Genomic DNA, 19,122 nt, shown 5'->3' with positions numbered 1-19,122 from the left:
CCGCCATGACACTGACCGCAACGAGACTGACCGCCATGACACTGACCGCAACGAGACTGACCGCAACGAGACTGACCGCCATGACACTGACCGCAACGAGACTGACCGCCATGACACTGACCGCCATGACACTGACCGCAACGAGACTGACCGCAACGAGACTGACCGCCATGACACTGACCGCAACGAGACTGACCGCCATGACACTGACCGCCATGACACTGACCGCAACGAGACTGACCGCAACGAGACTGACCGCCATGACACTGACCGCCATGACACTGACCGCAACGAGACTGACCGCAACGGGGCTAAACCAGGGACTTGACCAGGGATGAAACCAGAGAACAAAGTCGGTGTAGCCCTGGTTTAGTCTTGGTTTAGTTTCAGGGTCGGTGTGTTTCTTCCAGCAGGGGGCAGTGTTTTGTCTGTTTATAATATTGCGCATTATTTTATTACTTTATTGTCAAAACGTATCAAACACGACTCAAACGTCGTTTACACATTTAAGCTGAAACATTGTTGTCCATTTTATGACTCAATAGGATAAACGGGGACAAAAAGGCAGCGTGTGATTATTCCAACTGTTTTCAAAAGTAAAGCAATGATTCACTTGAACTTTGACCTTTTTGATTTAGTCAATGTTCCTGTGTTTGATTCATTCATCATTATTTAGCTTCTTTGTTTTTTGTGCTTTATTTCTTTGGCATGAACTGATTTTCCTCAACAAAAAGTTGGAAAATCCTGAATAAAATGGACAGTGAGGCAGTTGCCGTAGCGACGGCGTCTCATGTGCCACATCCAGACTTTACACGACGTCACAAAGTCCACGCCAAAACCAGAAAACACTTCAGTTTAAGAAAAGAACATTTGTGTCGTGTCTTTTTTTATCTGTTTTTGTGAATTATATTTGACAATTAAAGGTTTTTCTATAAACTGCAACATTGTGGCTGTAAAAGTGTTTTTCGAGTTAGGACGACGTCTAAAGAAGGAATAAATGCTTAAAGGCACAAAAGAGCAAAGTAACTAAAAAAACCCAAACGTTTGTCAGTTTTGGATGTAACGCCTCGTTCATCCAGCAGGGGCTCTGTCGAGTCCAAGTGACTGAACCATTCAATAGTCATGTTACACCAGGTTTCATTGAGCTACAGCAGGTGTCATTGAGCTACAGCAGGTGTCATTGAATTACACCAGGTGTCATTGAGCTACACCAGGTTTCATTGAGTTACACCAGGTTTCATTGAGCTTCACCAGGTTTCATTGAATTACAGCAGGTGTCATTGAGCTACACCAGGTGTCATTGAGCTACAGCAGGTTTCATTGAGCTACACCAGGTTTCATTGAGCTTCACCAGGTGTCATTGAGCTACACCAGGTTGCGGTGAGGAAGAAGAATCCTGTATTAGAATTTATACTGACCGTATGAAGTCAGTGCCTGTAGAACGCTGTAGCTATGGTGACCGTAACGTGGCTTTTGAAGAAACAACACTTTTAACAGTGCACTTCAGTCGAATAACGTGTTTAAAAGTGTATTTTTCAGTCAATTAACGCTTATAAAAGTGCACTTCAGTGGAATAACGCGGTTGTTAAAAGGTTCCGTCGAATCACATGTTTAAAGGTGTATTTCAATCGAATGACGTGTTTTTCAGATGCGTATTTTAGTCAAATAACGTGTTTCACAGTGTATTTCAGTCAAATAATGCGTTTAAAAGTGTATTTAATTTGAACAACGCGTTTTTCAGGTGCTTATTTTAGTCGAACGACACGATTGAAGGTGTATTTTATTAAAATAACGCGTTTAAACAGTGCACTTCAGTCGAACAACGTGTTTTAAAGTGTATTTCAGTCGAATGGAACACGTTTTCCCGCCGCTAGATGTCAGACACGCGCCGATTTGTCCTTCTCACTCAGGGGCGGGGCCGTAGTAACGTGTCACCACGGCAACCGGCGTGACGTGGCTTGCGTCACGACGCCCCGCCCACTCTGTAACGTCATTGAATTAAAAGCACCCGGACAGAAGAAGACGGTGTTTCCATCACGAGCCCAAAACGGGACGATTTAACGGCGGAAAAACACGAGGCTGCGCGGGATTCGAAGGCTCTGAGTTCAGAGCGCGGGATTCGAGCCTTTTCTCCGCATTTACGGCCCGATTGTTTCATCTTTAGCCCAGTTTTCTCCTCGCGTTTCGTGCTCGGCTCTTTCCCTTAGGTCTCTGCCCTTATTTAGATGGCAAGCTTCCCAGACTCTGTAAACGAAAATGATTTAGGTAAGTCACGTGTTTATGTGTTTTCATCCCGTGAAACGTTCAGACTAACGCACTGTCCCCGGCATGGACGCATTTGAGCTTTTAGCAGACGTGTTTTCTTGTGGTCAGACGTGTTTTCTTGTGGTCAGACGTGTTTTCTTGTGGTCAGACGTGTTTTCTTGTGGTCAGATAGTCTCTGTCGTGTTCCGGTGTCGAGTCTGTGGCACAAACCGTTACATTTCTGTTGTTTTCATCCCGGGTTCTACTTTTCCTCCGCCGGTTCATTCTTTTCACTTTCATACGTAATAAGTCTCTCGCCCTCAAACGACGGGGTTACGGGTTGTGTTTTAGTCCGATAAAGCGGGTTATTGCAGATGTTTCGTGGTTGTTGCGCGTTTATTGTTTCTACAGTGAGTTTTTCCCAACATTACCATCCCCCACCGAGGGCGAAGCACGGCTGCGCGAGCGCGACGTGCGCGGCGGCACGTAAAGCCACGTAAAGATGGCGTAAACACCACGTTAAGACTGCGTAAAGACCACATATAGATGGCGTAAAGAGCCCGTAAATACTGCGTAAAGACCTGTCAAAATAAAAGCCAGTGTTTCTCATTAACTACGGTGGCTCTTCAAAGATGAGTCGGTTAATCGATAACCGTGATAATTCAGGTCATAATATAATCATAAGAAACAAACGATAACGATCGTGACCATTTTACAAGCAAAATTATGAGGTTTAAATTCGTTCTGTAGTTAAAAAAAAAAAAAACAACAACAAAACATCTGAATAAAATGTACTTTATTTTGTCGTTCAGATGGTTTAGTTTTATAAAGGTCATAAACTATAGAAAGGATAATGCGACTAATAATCCCGAAATGTGGCCTCAAGCGGTAATGATCGGGCCTCGCCACCTCTCACCGCTTCCTCCTCTTATCACGCCTACTGCCCAAACCGCACGATGATACTTTTTTGTTGTCGTACATTTATAGAAGTAACTTTTATTTCATCTTTAATTCTCAGAAAATCCCACTTTCACCCACCCCCCATGCCCACCCACCTCCCGCACGATCTGAAGTGTAGCCATTTGAAACACTAGAACAGAGTAAATCCACTGGTTGCCATGGTGAAATGCACATATGAAGAGGCTTATCAGTTCAAGTCGATGGTTTAATTTGTATTTCATCAACTTTGCAGTTTACAATGAACAAAATGTGATTTACTTCTGTTCTAGTTTGAAGTTTGAGATTATGTGGAATTTATGGTGTTTTTAAAAATAATCTGACACAAGCTGAGCAGTAAACGGGGTTAAATGTCTCTGGAACGTTCCAGGCCAAGCTAGAACATCGCCATGGAAACGTTGCCAGGCCGCGTTACGAGTTGGCTCTGTGAAAAGGCAATCCATGTCAAGTTTATATGTCGTGGATTTTTTTTTTAGTGCGTTTTTCAGACCGAAATCTTAAGACAAAACACTTAACAGCTCTGTGCACGTGACCCGGCTCGTGAAGGCGCTCTGTGCACGTGACCCGGCTCGTGAAGGCGCTCTGTGCACGTGACCCGGCTCGTGAAGGCGCTCTGTGCACGTGACCCGGCTCGTGAAGGCGCTCTGTGCACGTGACCCGGCTCGTGAAGGCGCTCTGTGCACGTGACCCGGCTCGTGAAGGCGCTCTGTGCACGTGACCCGGCTCGTGAAGGCGCTCTGTGCACGTGACCCGGCTCGTGAAGGCGCTCTGTGCACGTGACCCGGCTCGTGAAGGCGCTCTGTGCACGTGACCCGGCTCGTGAAGGGGAAGGAGAACATGCAAACGCTGCACTCGGTGTGAATGACTTAAGATGAGTTCAGACACGTTTTTTCTCCGTCCTCGTTCGTCCTCGTTTGTCCTCGTTTGTCCTCGTTCAACCTTTTGGCCCGTTCGCCAAAGCGATGAACGCTCTCGTTGTGCTTTAACACTGAGATCAAACGTTAGTATTTGAGGCTCGAGGGTTTTCTGGCAGCTCCGCCCTGTCCTCCATCTGCAGTGCCGTCCAATCGGAAGCCTGCGCTGCAACAGGCCCGCTCGTTTCGTCCAATCGGAAGCCTGCGCCGCTTGTGATTGATGGTTGGGTCACGAATGCCAAGAAGAGTGCACAATCTTGACATTTGAAATCTAGATCTAGATTGGCGTCTTCTGCGCATCAAGTTTGATGGATGCATTTAATAACGACTCTCTCTCTGTGCCGTTTGTTAATGGCCCCGGGGCCTGTGCCAAACGGAATGCTTCTGCTCTGATCGGTTTTGGAACGTGAAAATATTTAAGAGTATTTAATAAAAACACAGAATAACGAGTGCGTTCCAGAGAGAGTGAACGTCTGTGACTTTGACGCCTTGTTGCGTAACACGAGCCGGACAGACGTTTGTGTGTTCAGAGCTTTAGATTGGGTCGTGTTTTCCGAGGCGGCTGCGGTAAGACTAGTTTTCCACCGGCAGCCAATCAGAATCCGGGGATGGCGACAGGCCCACTCCCGTCGGCAGGTTACTGCAGGAGACTCTGTTAATGAGTGATCGAGCGCTTCTGAGCGACTCTTGAGCGCTGCACGTTCTTCCCCGGCGTCAGGAGGACTGTGGGCGTGGCCGGTGGACCGATGACATCATCCGTGCTGACGTTTAAGTCCATACGACAAGTTAAACGGCACATTTCACTAAAACGCAATTATATTTCGGATTTTACGAAACATTTTGCCCGTTTATCCCCAGGTCAACAGTTTGTAAAGTTTGTATTGTACTTCCTGGTTGGGCGTTAGCGGTGTGGGGGACATGGGTTGGTAGTAATTCCACAAGAGTTACCTGGCAACCAGACTGTAAACAAGAGCCAAAATCCATATTACTGACACAACAATTGTGATTTGTCAAACAATAACACCATTTAACACCTTTTTATTTTGTTAAATGGTCTTGTGTCAGTTAAGTGTAAACAGTGTCGGTACGTCGCACATTGATGACATCACACAGGGATTCAGTTTTAGAACCCAGCTTTCTGTCATTTTAATGTTTTATTTTTCAACATTTCTTCACAAATTGCAAAGTCACGGAAGTAAAACTGTGATAGATATTTACACAGGTTCTATACCGCCAAAATAATCATAATTAGTAAAACATTGAACCTTCATATGGACTTTAATCGTCGTTAAGTTGTTTCTAGACGCACAAACGGACTCAATGTTTGCAAATGAAACAGGTTCTAACGCAAACACCGCTGGTCTGTAAGTCGTCCTAGCAACGCCTGAACGCAGAGAATGACTTTTAACAAATAAACTGCATCTTTCCAGTTGTTCCCCATTAATAAAGGAGACTGCGGCGCCCCCTACAGTCTAATTTGATCCCCCCGTAGTCTAAAACGGACTAAACGTTCAACTGGAATGACCGATATGTTTGGCTTGTTGTGTCTTCTTCGTTCGAGACCCTCGTTTGGGCAGAATCGTGACCTTGTGGCCTCGCTTTGTGTTCCAGGTCAGGCTAAGGTCATCGGTGAACTGCTGGTGCCGGTCGCTCCCTTCGACCAGAAGTCCGGGCGCGAGGCGTGGACCGTGGCCTTCGCTCCCAATGGTTCCTACTTCGCTTGGTCTCAGGGGCATCGCATCGTCAAGCTCGTGCCGTGGGCCAAATGCCTGAAGGACTTGTGAGTACCACGACGACCACACGGCCAAAGGTTTTCCCCTTTTTTCTGTCCAAAAGCGCCTCATGTTGGTGTAAAACCGTTCAGAAGTGTTGCATGAGCGCGCGGGGGCCTGTTCCAGTTCTTTCTGCGTTAATGACTTTAAGTTGTTTTCCGTTTGTTTCAGGGAAACAAGTCACAAGACCGTAATGTTGCGTAACGTGTTACTGACATCTGCCGAGTTTGACTGTAAAAAAAGAATGAACTAACAGCAGCAAAACAAAAAGGGAAATGCCAAGATCCAAAGGAAAAGAGTTTAACCACGATCGCACGAGTGAAACACAAGGCGAGAACGTTCAGGATGTTTCAATCATTTCATTCCTTCACTCGCATAAAAACATGTCACTTTTAACAAATAAAAAGTGCTAAATCAGAATCTCGAATGCCTCGTTTAGTTTTAAAATCTGCAAAAAAAAAGATCAGATTAAAGCAGATTTGTGGAGTATTTCAGCGTTTTGTGCAATATTTTAAACATTTACAGCCACGTTTTGGCACATTTGGGACTGAAAATAGTCAAAATGTTTGATAATCCCTAGAAACGTGCACAAACTAAAACACACGCCTCCACACTTTGCTATTATTATTATTTAGCTCCTGGTCAGTGCTGACCGTGTCACGTGAAGGTTTGGTCAGCGCTGAACAAAATGAGCTGTGTAAACCTGATGATGGAAGCTTCTGGGAGCTTCTGGAAGCTTCAAGTCAGTGACGTAAATGGAGGCAGATTGTCGTATTTTCTGGACTATAAGTCGCACCTTTTTTCATAGTTTTGGCCGAGGTGCTACTTATACTTATACTTATATACTTATACTCCGGAGCGACTCATATGTGATTATTATGTTATTTCACACTTGCAACTGCATTTCAGACTTGTATATGTTTTTCTTCTTTATTATGCATTTCTTGGCTGGTGCGACTTATACTCCAGAAAATACGGTAATTGCTGCCGCTTCATTAACACCGACTGTGGAACCAAATAATAATGAGAAGAACGTTAAACTATGACGTAAATAACCCCGAACGAGTCTTATTGATGCAAGTGTGATATTTAATGTGGCCCCGCCCTGGACACGCCCTAACCCCGCTCTTCCTTGCTGCAGTTCCTCGGGGCACGGCGGCGAGGGCACGGACCCGGGCTCGGGCCCCAGGCGTCTGTCCAGGCAGAACAGCAGTGAGAGCCTGATCCCCCCGAGCGAGCCCCGCGAGCGCACCATCGACTGCGGCGACGTGGTGTGGGGCCTGGCGTTCGGCTCCTCGGTGCCGGAGAAGCAGAGCCGCTGCGTCAACATCGAGTGGCACCGCTTCAAGTTCGGGCAGGACCAGCTGCTGCTCGCCACCGGGCTCAACAACGGGCGCATCAAGATATGGGACGTGTACACGGGTGAGCCGCTTTGACTCTCATGAGCCGCTTTGACTCTCATGAGCCGCTTTGACTCTCATGAGCCGCTTTGACACTCTGTGGCATGAGCCGCTTTGACTCTCTGTAGCATGAGCCGCTTTGACTCTCTGTGACATGAGCCGCTTTGACTCTGTGGCATGAGCCGCTTTGACTCTCTGTGGCATGAGCCGCTTTGACTCTCTGTGGCATGAGCCGCTTTGACTCTCTGTGGCATGAGCCGCTTTGACTCTCTGTGGCATGAGCCGCTTTGACTCTCTGTGGCATGAGCCGCTTTGACACTCTGTGGCATGAGCCGCTTTGACTCTCTGTGGCATGAGCCGCTCTGACTCTCTGTGGCATGAGCCGCTTTGACTCTCTGTGGCATGAGCCGCTTTGACTCATGAGCCGTTTTGACTCTCATGAGCCGCTTTGACTCTCATGAGCCGCTTTGACTCTCATGAGCCGCTTTGACTCTCATGAGCCGCTTTGACTCATGAGCCGCTTTGACTCTCATGAGCCGCTTTGACTCTCATGAGCCGCTTTGACTCTCTGTGGCATGAGCCGCTTTGACTCTCTGTAGCATGAGCCGCTTTGACTCTCTGTGGCATGAGCCGCTTTGACTCTCTGTGGCATGAGCCGCTTTGACTCTCTGTGGCATGAGCCGCTTTGACTCTCTGTGGCATGAGCCGCTTTGACTCTCTGTGGCATGAGCCGCTTTGACTCTCTGTGGCATGAGCCGCTTTGACTCTCTGTGGCATGAGCCGCTTTTCAATGTTTTATTTGTGACGTTTGTGGAACGTGGAGGAATCCAGAGTGAAAATGGCGGCGTGTGTGACACAGATGATGATTGATGAGGTCCAGACTCTCCAGTGCCACGTTCCACACATTCTTCCTCCAAAATCAACTCCGACTCTGAAAAACACAAAGAACCTGCAGGAACTATATTCCAATAACACATAATGGCACACGGCTCTCGCTAACCGGTTAACGTGGCTCTCGCTAACCGGTTAACGTGGCTCTCGCTAACCGGTTAACGTGGCTCTCGCTAACCGGTTAACGTGGCTCTCGCTAACCGGTTAACGTGGCTCTCGCTAACTGCTAACGTGGCTCTGGTCTGTGTCCGTAGGGAAGCTGTTGTTGAACCTGATGGATCACACGGATCTGGTCCGCGACTTGACCTTTGCCCCCGACGGGAGCCTCATGCTGGTGTCTGCGTCTCGAGACAAGACCCTCAGAGTCTGGGACCTCAAGGACGACGGTACGGACCCCAAAACGTGCCCCGGAAAAGAAGTCCCGTAAAGTCCAACCGCACAGATCCCGTTGCAGTTTTGTCGCCGTTTTGGCCTCGTTTATGATCGTTTTGCCAGGTTTAAACGGTTTCGCCCAGCGTTCTGCTCTCGTTTTGGCTTTTGCGTGTGACTCTTGTGACTTCAGTGTGAGGTCAGAGCAGCTGTACGTTAAACTGACCGTTAACTGTGACCTACATTCCTCTGGAGCGCTCGGAGGGCGTGTCGTTTTCCACGTTTAGACTTTGGTGCAGCGGCAAAACGATCATAAAAGACATGGTTTATGCCGGTTTATGGAGCAAACCGTGTCCGGGTGTCGTAAAGTCGATGTAATTGAGTTATAGAACGACTCTTATGAAAGCGTTTGTCTTGAAGGCCACAAAAGTGCACGTGACGGTGGTTTATGGTCTGTTTTGTGTCGTGTTTTGGCCCTTTTTAAATGACTGTGGCTTCAATGGTCCTGAACCTGGACTCATCACCACAAAACCGTGTAAATCTGCTTCTTTTTAAGTTTTATTTACTGTGTTCTAACTTAGAAAGAAGAAATAAGTCTATTCCAATGACTTTCCTGTTTCCTGTCGCGTGCTTTGCCTGGAATGTTCCACAGTGCAGCTTTACGTCTCTTTCCTTAGTGCACATTTATGGCTTTGTTGCGTAAAAACCTTAAACTTGTGCGTTCTGGCTTAATGCCGTACTCTGGTTTATTCCAGGCAAAGCTCTAATGTCTCCTTTAAAGCTGCAACCATTAAATAATTATGAAACTATATTTTTAATGTGTTCTCTGGACCATATGTCGACAGTACCACAGAAATACCGTACACTTGTGACGCTGTAGGACTGAGACGTGGACAGATAAAAGACACATTCTGGGGAAATCTGAGTTTTTATTTTCTTATTATTTACTGTCGTGATGTAAATGGAGGCAGATTGTCGTATTTTCCGGACTATAAGTCGCACCTTTTTCCATAGTTTTGGCAGGGGTGCCACTTATACTTGTATACATACTTATACTTATACTCATACTCCGGAGCGACTTATATGTGATATTATTTGTTATTTTCACACTTGCAACCGCATCTCATCCTCCAGTGCGACTTTTTCTTCCCCCAGACAGAAAAGGTCACATCGTCCACTTCTTTTAATGACAAAATGCGTTGTTTGTTGTTGTTGTTTGTACTGTTGACGTCTTTACCGCAGCATCAGCCGTAATAACGCTTGGTTTCCCTCTGCGTTGCCAGGTAACATGGTAAAAGTGTTGCGCGGTCACCATAGCTGGGTTTACTGTAGCGCCTTTTCCCCGGACTCCTCCATCCTCTGCTCGGTGGGCGCCGGCAAAGCGGTAAGTCCCCGCGTTCCTCCCGTTCACAGTTTTTGCGATGGTTTGCTAGCTCTGGTGTGTTTGCTTGTACGCCACTCTCCTTATGATTTCCCCCGTCGCTCTGTGTCATAGTGAATCGACGGCTTTAAGTCCGCGGCGCTCGTTAAAAAAAGCTCGGGCTCGGCCGCTCGTTTGCATGGAAACCGCCGCTCGAACCCGGTGGCCCCCGTGTTTGTTCATGTGGAGTGTGTTCAAATGTAATCTGAACTGTAGACACGAGATAATCCACTTCTGCTTATCGATTCTCAAAGTGTATCGCCGTCTTATCGCTGCCGCTGCGGACGCGTTTCACTTGAAATGTAAGACTTGCAGCGTACAAAAAAAGACACAAAAAGAGCGTCAAATTCCATTTAGAGTCGGTCCAGTCCTTAATCGTTGGGCCCTTTTCTTGATGAACGGCGTCGACACTTCGCTCCTCGTTTTTTGAACTTTTGACCCAAAATCGATTAGCAGAATGTGAGTCTCTGATATTGACTCGTCGCGTCAATGTTTCCAGTAAAGTCCAGTGAACATAGTCTGTTGTCCATGCTGAGCGATGTGTGTAACCTAGCGTTTAGCCCAGTGTGTGGCCCAGTGTTTAGCCTAGCGTTTAAACTAGCATTTAAACTAGCATTTAACCTAGGCCAGTGTTAGTCCAGTGTTAGTCCAGTGTTAGTCCAGTGTTTAGCCCAGCGTTTAGCCCAGCGTTAGCCTACTGTTAAGCCCAGCGTTAGCCTACTGTTAAGCCCAGCGTTAGCCTACTGTTAAGCCCAGCGTTAGCCTACTGTTAAGCCCAGCGTTAGCCTACTGTTAAGCCCAGCGTTAGCCTACTGTTAAGCCCAGCGTTAGCCTACTGTTAAGCCCAGCGTTAGCCTACTGTTAAGCCCAGCGTTAGCCTACTGTTAAGCCCAGCGTTAGCCTACTGTTAAGCTCAACGTTTAGCCCAGCGTTAGCCCAACGTTAGTCTAGCGTTATTCCATCGTTAGCCTACCGTTAAACCTACTGTTTAGCTCAGTGTTAGCCTAGCATTAAGCCTACTGTTTAGCTCAACGTTTAGCCTAGCATTAAGCCTACCGTTTAGCTCACTGTTTAGTCTAGCGTTAGCCTAGCGTGTAGCCTGCTGGTGATTCTAGGCCATGTCCCTACAGTGTGTTGCTCTCCTGTCGCAGGTGGAGCTCAGGCTCAGCGCGACCAAAGGCACCTGACCTGTACGTAGGTGCTGTCTGTCTCAACCTGTAATTATCTCATTTATTCACTTATGTCATACTTAGATCAGACTCTAGATGTTCAGATATCCACACGCACACAAATCAAATGTTGACTTCAAATAAATACTGCAATATTTGATGTTGAAGGACGCGTATTTGACTCTTTGAGCTCGTCACGTCGTAGTTTCTTCATTAAAAACGGACCAGGAAGTGCAGTTTGTTTACGAGCTCGTCTGCTCTGAGCATCACAAATCACTCAGTTCAGTTCTTCTGGGATTGTTTTTAAGTCCGTAACCATCAGTGTAACAGGCAAAATGAAGGCACAGCTGTTAGCGTAGCAGCTGCTGTCGTTTTTCATTATTTTGAATTGGAAAATATGAACTACTAATCCCACCGTGACCAAAAGTCTGTCTAAAAGTCGACTTAAGCCACTGGAATGCATTATATGTCCACTTTAAATGAAACTAGAGTTTTAGCTTGACTAAAACGTGTTTGGATCAACATAAAAGCTTTAGTTGAATAAATGTCTTTTATTTTAAGTCAACATTTCTGTATTCTTGGAGCACACACGTCTGCTAACTTACACGTAGCATTGGACTTACATTTCCCACCAAAACGAGGCCAAATCCACTGCAGCCGACAGACCTGGCCACGCCCATAAACACCTGTAGTACTGCAAACCATTCAAGTAGTTTCACCCTCAAATCCTTGTGATCTGCTTGTCATTGTGTCATTTGATTTGATTGAACACAGTTTTCAGACGATTAGACTCTGGTGACCATTCTAATCCCAACATGGTGATTGTGCTAGTGCTAGCAGACTAACTAGTGCAGACTAACTAGGCCTCAGCGTGCCCGTGGTGTGTGTGGATGTGTGAGTGGATGTATTGTGTACTTTGCCAGAGGTGTCAACCCTTTGGCCATAAAATATTCTTTTCTCTTGCAGTATCTGTCTCTCTTCGTAGGCTTCGGCCGGAGGTGAAGCCTACGCTCTATTGTAAACAGAGCACTAAGACTCTGACAGGGGAAACCAGTGGAGTAACATTATGTTACCTTAAGTTACTACTTGTTTTATTTTCTCTTTTGTTAAAACTGTTAGACTTGTACTGATACTGATGTTAATGTTAGTCACACGCACTATAATCACATTTACACTCTGCTGCTTGTGTAGCATGTGTCTTCATAAGTTTGACCTGATTAAAGTTACAAAGTGACACAGCATAAACACTTCTCTAATTTAAGCCTGTGCTTACTTTAATTAGCACATTAGTAGTTGTAGCTTTAGCCTCCGTGGTGGTGCTTCTGTGGCTATAACCGCGCCCTCTTCACGTTGCAGGTGTTCCTATGGAACATGGACAAATTCACTGTGATCCGGAAGCTCGAGGGCCACCACAATGACGTGGTGTCATGCGAGTTCTCTCCAGATGGGGCGCTGTTGGCCACCGCCTCCTACGACACCCGCGTCATCGTGTGGGACCATCACAAGGCCACCGTCCTGCTGGAGCTCGGGTCAGTCTGCTCTTCTCTCTAATGAAGGCTTCACGTGCCAGGGACTTAAAGTACCTTTAGGATCATGACCCAATACTGAAGTACTTCAGTACTTCAGTACTAAAGTACTCACGGCTCATGTTGTGGCGAGGGCTCATGTTGGTTCTCCTCTCGTCCCTTGCAGACACCTCTTTCCTCCCCCGTCTCCCATTTTTGCGGGAGGTTCAAATGACCGCTGGGTTCGCTCCGTGAGCTTCTGTCCCGACGGTCGCCACATCGCCAGTGTCACCGACGACAGGTGAGTCCGGGCCACGCCCTTTCACCAAACACGAGCTCCGAGCACTTTGACAGTCCAGAAACACGAGCCGTTTGTGAGGGTGAGATGAGGGTGCTTTATGTTCCTGTGAGGGTGCTTTATGTTCCTGTGAGGGTGCTTTATGTTCCTGTGAGGGTGAGTGCTTCATGCTAATGAGAGTTAGCAGTTACAGAGACAGTTATAATCCCATTAAACTCCTTTTCTAAATGAACCAAACTGTGTAAAACAAAAGAGCAGAACAAGCATCAGATGGTCACATGATGCACTTTGAACGCTCATGTTTATTTAAGAGTTGATGTGGTCGTTATGGTGACGGCCTCGTTTACACGCTCTAGTCCAGATTTAGACTTGGTCCAGGTTTGTTTTTTTCAAAAGTCAAAAAATGGTCTGGTGTTTGTTTGTCCTCTGGGGTCACGTGACGCTCACGTGACGCTCACGTGACGCTCACGTGACGCTCACGTGACGCTCACGTGACGCTCATGTGAGCGTCACGTGACGCTATATGATATGATGTTCCTCCTCCTCGTCTCATGATGATGTTCCTCCTCAGGTTGGTGCGTTTCTGGAGCCTGGAGCAGCGAGCTCCTCAGACCATCACGTCTCTGTCTAACGGGCTGTGCTGCGCCTTCTCTCCTGAAGGGGGCGTCCTGGCAGCAGGGTGAGTGCTCAGGTCACTCTGGTTCATAGGGGGGAGGGGCATATAGGTGTGTGTGTGTGTGTGTGTATATATCTATCTCTCTTTTTTTTTTTATATATATATATTTTTATAATAAATAATCTCAATATCTCACACTTGTGTTTTCATCTCTAGAACTCGTGACGGCAGCGTTCACTTCTGGGCGTCGCCGTGCTCCGTGTCCAGCCTCCAGCACCTGTGTCGTCTGACCCTGCGGCGAATCACCACCACTCAAGAGGTGGAGTCACTCGCCATCCCCACCCCGCTGCAAGACTATCTGACCTACAGAGTCATCTGACCTACAGAGTCATCTGACCTACAGAGTCATCTGACCTACAGAGTCATCTGACCTACAGAGTCATCTGACCTACAGAGTCATCTGACCTACAGAGTCATCTGACCTACAGAGTCATCTGACCTACAGAGGCATCTGACCTACAGAGTCATCTGACCTACAGAGTCATCTGACCTACAGAGTCATCTGACCTACAGAGTCATCTGACCTACGCCCCTGAACTTTCTCTGCTCCTTTTGTTTTGTACATATTTATTTTTGCAGCGCCGTCTAAACCTCTGAAGGTCTCAGTCGCTTCTCCTTCTTCTTTGGACTTGAACCTCCTCAGTTGCTCCTCCTCTTCCTCCTCAGTTGCTCCTCCTCTTCCTCCTCAGTTGCTCCTCCTCTTTCTCGTCGGTCTTTGAAAAGTCCGTTGCACTTACTGTATATTTGATTAAGGAGGCGGAGCTCGGGCCAAAGGGAACTCTGAGGTCTGCGTCTGCCGGGGTCTTACCGCCCAGGTCTGCGTCTGCCGGGGTCTTACCGCCCAGGTCTGCGTCTGCCGGGGTCTTACCGCCCAGGTCTGCGTCTGCCGGGGTCTTACCGCCCAGGTCTGCGTCTGCCGGGGTCTTACCGCCCAGGTCTGCGTCTGCCGGGGTCTTACCGCCCAGGTCTGCGTCTGCCGGGGTCTTACCGCCCAGGTCTGCGTCTGCCGGGGTCTTACCGCCCAGGTCTGCGTCTGCCGGGGTCTTACCGCCCAGGTCTGCGTCTGCCGGGGTCTTACCGCCCAGGTCTGCGTCTGCCGGGGTCTTACCGCCCAGGTCTGCGTCTGCCGGGGTCTTACCGCCCAGGTCTGCGTCTGCCGGGGTCTTACCGCCCAGGTCTGCGTCTGCCGGGGTCTTACCGCCCAGGTCTGCGTCTGCCGGGGTCTTACCGCCCAGGTCTGCGTCTGCCGGGGTCTTACCGCCCAGGTCTGCGTCTGCCGGGGTCTTACCGCCCAGGTCTGCGTCTGCCGGGGGAGAATGAACCTGAGTTCGTTACGTTTCAGTGAAAGTTGCAGAATAAAAAGTCGTGACTTTGAATCATGTTGAAAACGAGTTCAAACAGAAAAGTTTGTGATGGACAATGAGACGTTTAGTCCTAAAGCCGCTGCTCAGAGTGAAACATCACACTTTACTTCTTATACATGTTACAAACCTGCAGTATTGAGGTATCGCAGTATTGAGGTATACTGCGCAGTATACTCATTTCTCAAAACTAGATTCACTTAATTTTTTACTTCAACATCTTGTTCTAGAAAAGCTGGAGTACTTTTTAGTGCCTTTTGTCTCTAGTTTGATATAAAGTGAAAGAAAAGTCACAGTTTTAGTCCTAAAGTTCAGCCACATTGTGTTTTTTTCTTGTTCATTTGTGAAATATTTCTTGGGCCGTGTCAATGTGAAAAACCTTCTGTTTGTGTCAATCAAACCCACGTGTCAAAGTGTGAATGATGTTTTGATGCTTTGATGCTTTTTCTGGATAAACTGGCAATAAATCGACGCTCGAAGCCAAAGTTTGTACAAAAACGTTGGATTTTCTTTGTTTTTTCAGTGTTTTGTGGTTTTCAAATGCGGCGAAAACGTAGGATAAACTCTAAATATGAATGTCGGTGTAATCCCTCATTCGTCCAGGCGTGTTCCATAGTAGGAACGTCTATTTTTTTTCTAACTGAGTCCAGATGACTACAACTGAAGCTTTTTCTACTATCTAAATATGAATGTAAAGTTTGTGTGTTTTTAGTTTGAATTAAAGGTTTTGGAGAAAATTGTTCTGCGTTTTGTCTTTTGTTCAGTAAAAGTACATTTACTTTGGTACGTTTTACAGCGGATACTTCAAAAGTACTTTATTTATTTTCATCATGACAAAAGGGTCAAAATTATAGTTTAAAATTGTACTTTTAGTTCTACCCATAACGTTAACTGAAGTACAGAACTTTTGTGTACTTAGTTACTTTCCACCACTTGAAGCTGGTCAAATGTTCATTAAACACTCAAAATGACCTTTTACTCTCATTGTTATTTTATGTTTTTGTCGGTTTTGTGTCGGCCTTTTCCCTGAAGTGTGCAGTACTCGTGCAGTACTCGTGCAGTACTCGTGCAGTACTTTTCCGCTCTCCTGCACCAGCTGCTCATGTCCTGGTTCATCATTGACTCGTCGCAGGTTAAACATTGATCGACTGAAGCAGAAACGAGAGAAATTCTTCTGTAAAAACCGAGTTTGTCTGAAACGTCCGATTCTTCTGCCGTTTTAACTCAAACAGCTTTTCTTTGTTTGAAGGGAAAATACCAGAGTTAAAAGTTTCATCATTGTCACTTTAAACAATCATTAAACTAAATGTGTCATAAATGTGTTTTTGTCCAAACTGTTGTTTACAGTTATGTAATAATGACCCTCATGTGACCTCTGACCCTCATGTGTCACATCTGACCTCTGACCCTCGTGTGTCACATCTGACCTCTGACCCTCGTGTGTCACGTCTGACCTCTGACCCTCGTGTGTCACGTCTGACCTCTGACCCTCGTGTGTCACCTCTGACCTCTGACCCTCGTGTGTCACGTCTGACCTCTGACCCTCATGTGTCACGTCTGACCTCTGACCCTCATGTGTCACATCTGACCTCTGACCCTCATGTGTCACATCTGACCTCTGACCCTCGTGTGTCACATCTGACCTCTGACCCTCGTGTGTCACATCTGACCTCTGACCCTCGTGTGTCACGTCTGACCTCTGACCCTCATGTGTCACGTCTGACCTCTGACCCTCGTGTGTCACCTCTGACCTCTGACCCTCGTGTGTCACGTCTGACCTCTGACCCTCGTGTGTCACGTCTGACCTCTGACCCTCATGTGTCACATCTGACCTCTGACCCTCGTGTGTCACGTCTGACCTCTGACCCTCGTGTGTCACGTCTGACCTCTGACCCTCATGTGTCACATCTGACCTCTGACCCTCGTGTGTCACATCTGACCTCTGACCCTCATGTGTCACATCTGACCTCTGACCCTCGTGTGTCACATCTGACCTCTGACCCTCGTGTGTCACGTCTGACCTCTGACCCTCATGTGTCACATCTGACCTCTGACCCTTGTGTGTCACGTCTGACCTCTGACCCTCATGTGTCACATCTGACCTCTGACCCTCGTGTGTCACATCTGACCTCTGACCCTTGTGTGTCACATCTGACCCTCGTCCAGAAACGTCAAACACGTTACAAACAATTGGACACTAGGCTCAAGTTTAGTCCATGTTTAGTCCATGTTTAGTCCTGGTTTAGTCCAGGTTTAGTCCTGGTTTAGTCCAGGTTTAGTCCTGGTTTAGTCCAGGTTTAGTCCAGGTTTAGTCCAGGTTTAGTCCTGGTTTAGTCCAGGTTTAGTCCATGTTTAGTCCAGGTTTAGTCCATGTTTAGTCCTGGTTTAGTCCAGGTTTAGTCCAGGTTTAGTCCAGGTTTAGTCCAGGTTTAGTCCAGGTTTAGTCCTGGTTTAGTCCAGGTTTAGTCCAGGTTTAGTCCAGGTTTAGTCCAGGTTTAGTCCAGGTTTAGTCCTGGTTTAGTCCAGGTTTAGTCCAGGTTTAGTCCAGGTTTAGTCCTGGTTTAGTCCAGGTTTAGTCCAGGTTTAGTCCAGGTTTAGTCCAGGTTTAGTCCAGGTTTAGTCCTGGTTTAGTCCAGGTTTAGTCCAGGTTTAGTCCAGGTTTAGTCCAGGTTTAGTCCAGGTTTAGTCCTGGTTTAGTCCAGGTTTAGTCCAGGTTTAGTCCAGGTTTAGTCCTGGTTTAGTCCAGGTTTAGTCCTGGTTTAGTCCAGGTTTAGTCCAGGTTTAGTCCAGGTTTAGTCCTGGTTTAGTCCAGGTTTAGTCCAGGTTTAGTCCTGGTTTAGTCCAGGTTTAGTCCAGGTTTAGTCCAGGTTTAGTCCTGGTTTAGTCCTGGTTTAGTCCAGGTTTAGTCCTGGTTTAGTCCAGGTTTAGTCCAGGTTTAGTCCAGGTTTAGTCCTGGTTTAGTCCTGGTTTAGTCCAGGTTTAGTCCTGGTTTAGTCCAGGTTTAGTCCAGGTTTAGTCCAGGTTTAGTCCTGCATATGTGTTTTGTCCACATTGTGACTGTTTTGAGCAGATTCTTGAGCAGGAAGTGACTCAGACCATGTGACACTGAGGCCAAAGGTCAGAATGAAGAAAACAAGACCAAAGGTTTTTTTTATGTTTTTATATTTCTTTGTTTGAAGGGAAAATACCAGAGTTAAAAGTTTCATCATTGTCACTTTAAACAATCATTAAACTAAATGTGTCATAAATGTGTTTTTGTCCAAACTGTTGTTTACAGTTATGTAATAATGACCCTCATGTGACCTCTGACCCTCATGTGTCACGTCTGACCTCTGACCCTCATGTGTCACGTCTGACCTCTGACCCTCATGTGTCACATCTGACCTCTGACCCTCATGTGTCACATCTGACCTCTGACCCTCGTGTGTCACGTCTGACCCTCGTCCAGAAACGTCAAACACGTTACAAACAATTGGACACTAGGCTCAAGTTTAGCTCAGGTTTAGTTCAGGTTTAGTCCAGGTTTAGCTCAGGTTTAGTTCAGGTTTAGTCCTGGTTTAGTCCAGGTTTAGCTCAGGTTTAGTCCATGTTTAGTCCAGGTTTAGTCCATGTTTAGTCCAGGTTTTGTCCATGTTTAGTCCAGGTTTTGTAAACCCTGTGGCCCTGTCGAGGTCTGATTGTGGTTTGATCACAGGAACAAACACGTGACTGAAGCTCTGATCACGTGACTAACAGTGTTTGCTTTAGAAACTGAACAAGAAGAAGACAATGCTGCCACCAAGAGGATTCTGGGAGTTATGACAGGGAGCGAGGAGAGGGAGGAGAGAACACTGCTCTGAACACGGCCCTGAACACTGCTCTGAACACGGCCCTGAACACTGCTCTGAACACTGCCCTGAACACTGCCCTGAACACTGCTCTGAACACTGCCCTGAACACTGCTCTGAACACTGCCCTGAACACGGCCCTGAACACTGCACTGAACACGGCCCTGAACACTGCACTGAACACGGCCCTGAACACTGCTCTGAACACGGCCCTGAACACTGCTCTGAACACTGCCCTGAACACTGCTCTGAACACGGCCCTGAACACGGCCCTGAACACTGCTCTGAACACGGCCCTGAACACTGCTCTGAACACTGC

At 47.1% G+C, this 19,122-nt stretch overlaps 1 protein-coding gene across 1 annotated transcript; it reads left to right on the top strand.

Moving 5' to 3' along the window:
* Positions 1–2,050: 2,050 nt before the first annotated feature.
* On the top strand, positions 2,051–14,554 carry wsb1 (WD repeat and SOCS box containing 1). The gene is made up of 9 exons (XM_072456388.1): positions 2,051–2,265; positions 5,727–5,895; positions 7,029–7,309; positions 8,433–8,564; positions 9,831–9,931; positions 12,493–12,665; positions 12,829–12,942; positions 13,511–13,618; positions 13,772–14,554. The coding sequence occupies exons 1-9, from the start codon at positions 2,226–2,228 to the stop codon at positions 13,932–13,934; spliced, it is 1,281 nt and encodes a 426-aa protein (XP_072312489.1). The 5' UTR covers positions 2,051–2,225; the 3' UTR covers positions 13,935–14,554.
* Positions 14,555–19,122: the final 4,568 nt, after the last annotated feature.

This window comes from Eucyclogobius newberryi, unplaced genomic scaffold (genome assembly GCF_026437365.1).
Source record: "Eucyclogobius newberryi isolate DKJ021-1_F unplaced genomic scaffold, fEucNew1.0.hap1 SCAF_10, whole genome shotgun sequence".
NCBI classification, from domain to species: domain Eukaryota; kingdom Metazoa; phylum Chordata; class Actinopteri; order Gobiiformes; family Gobiidae; genus Eucyclogobius; species Eucyclogobius newberryi.
This window is presented reverse-complemented; position numbering and strand designations above follow the sequence as displayed.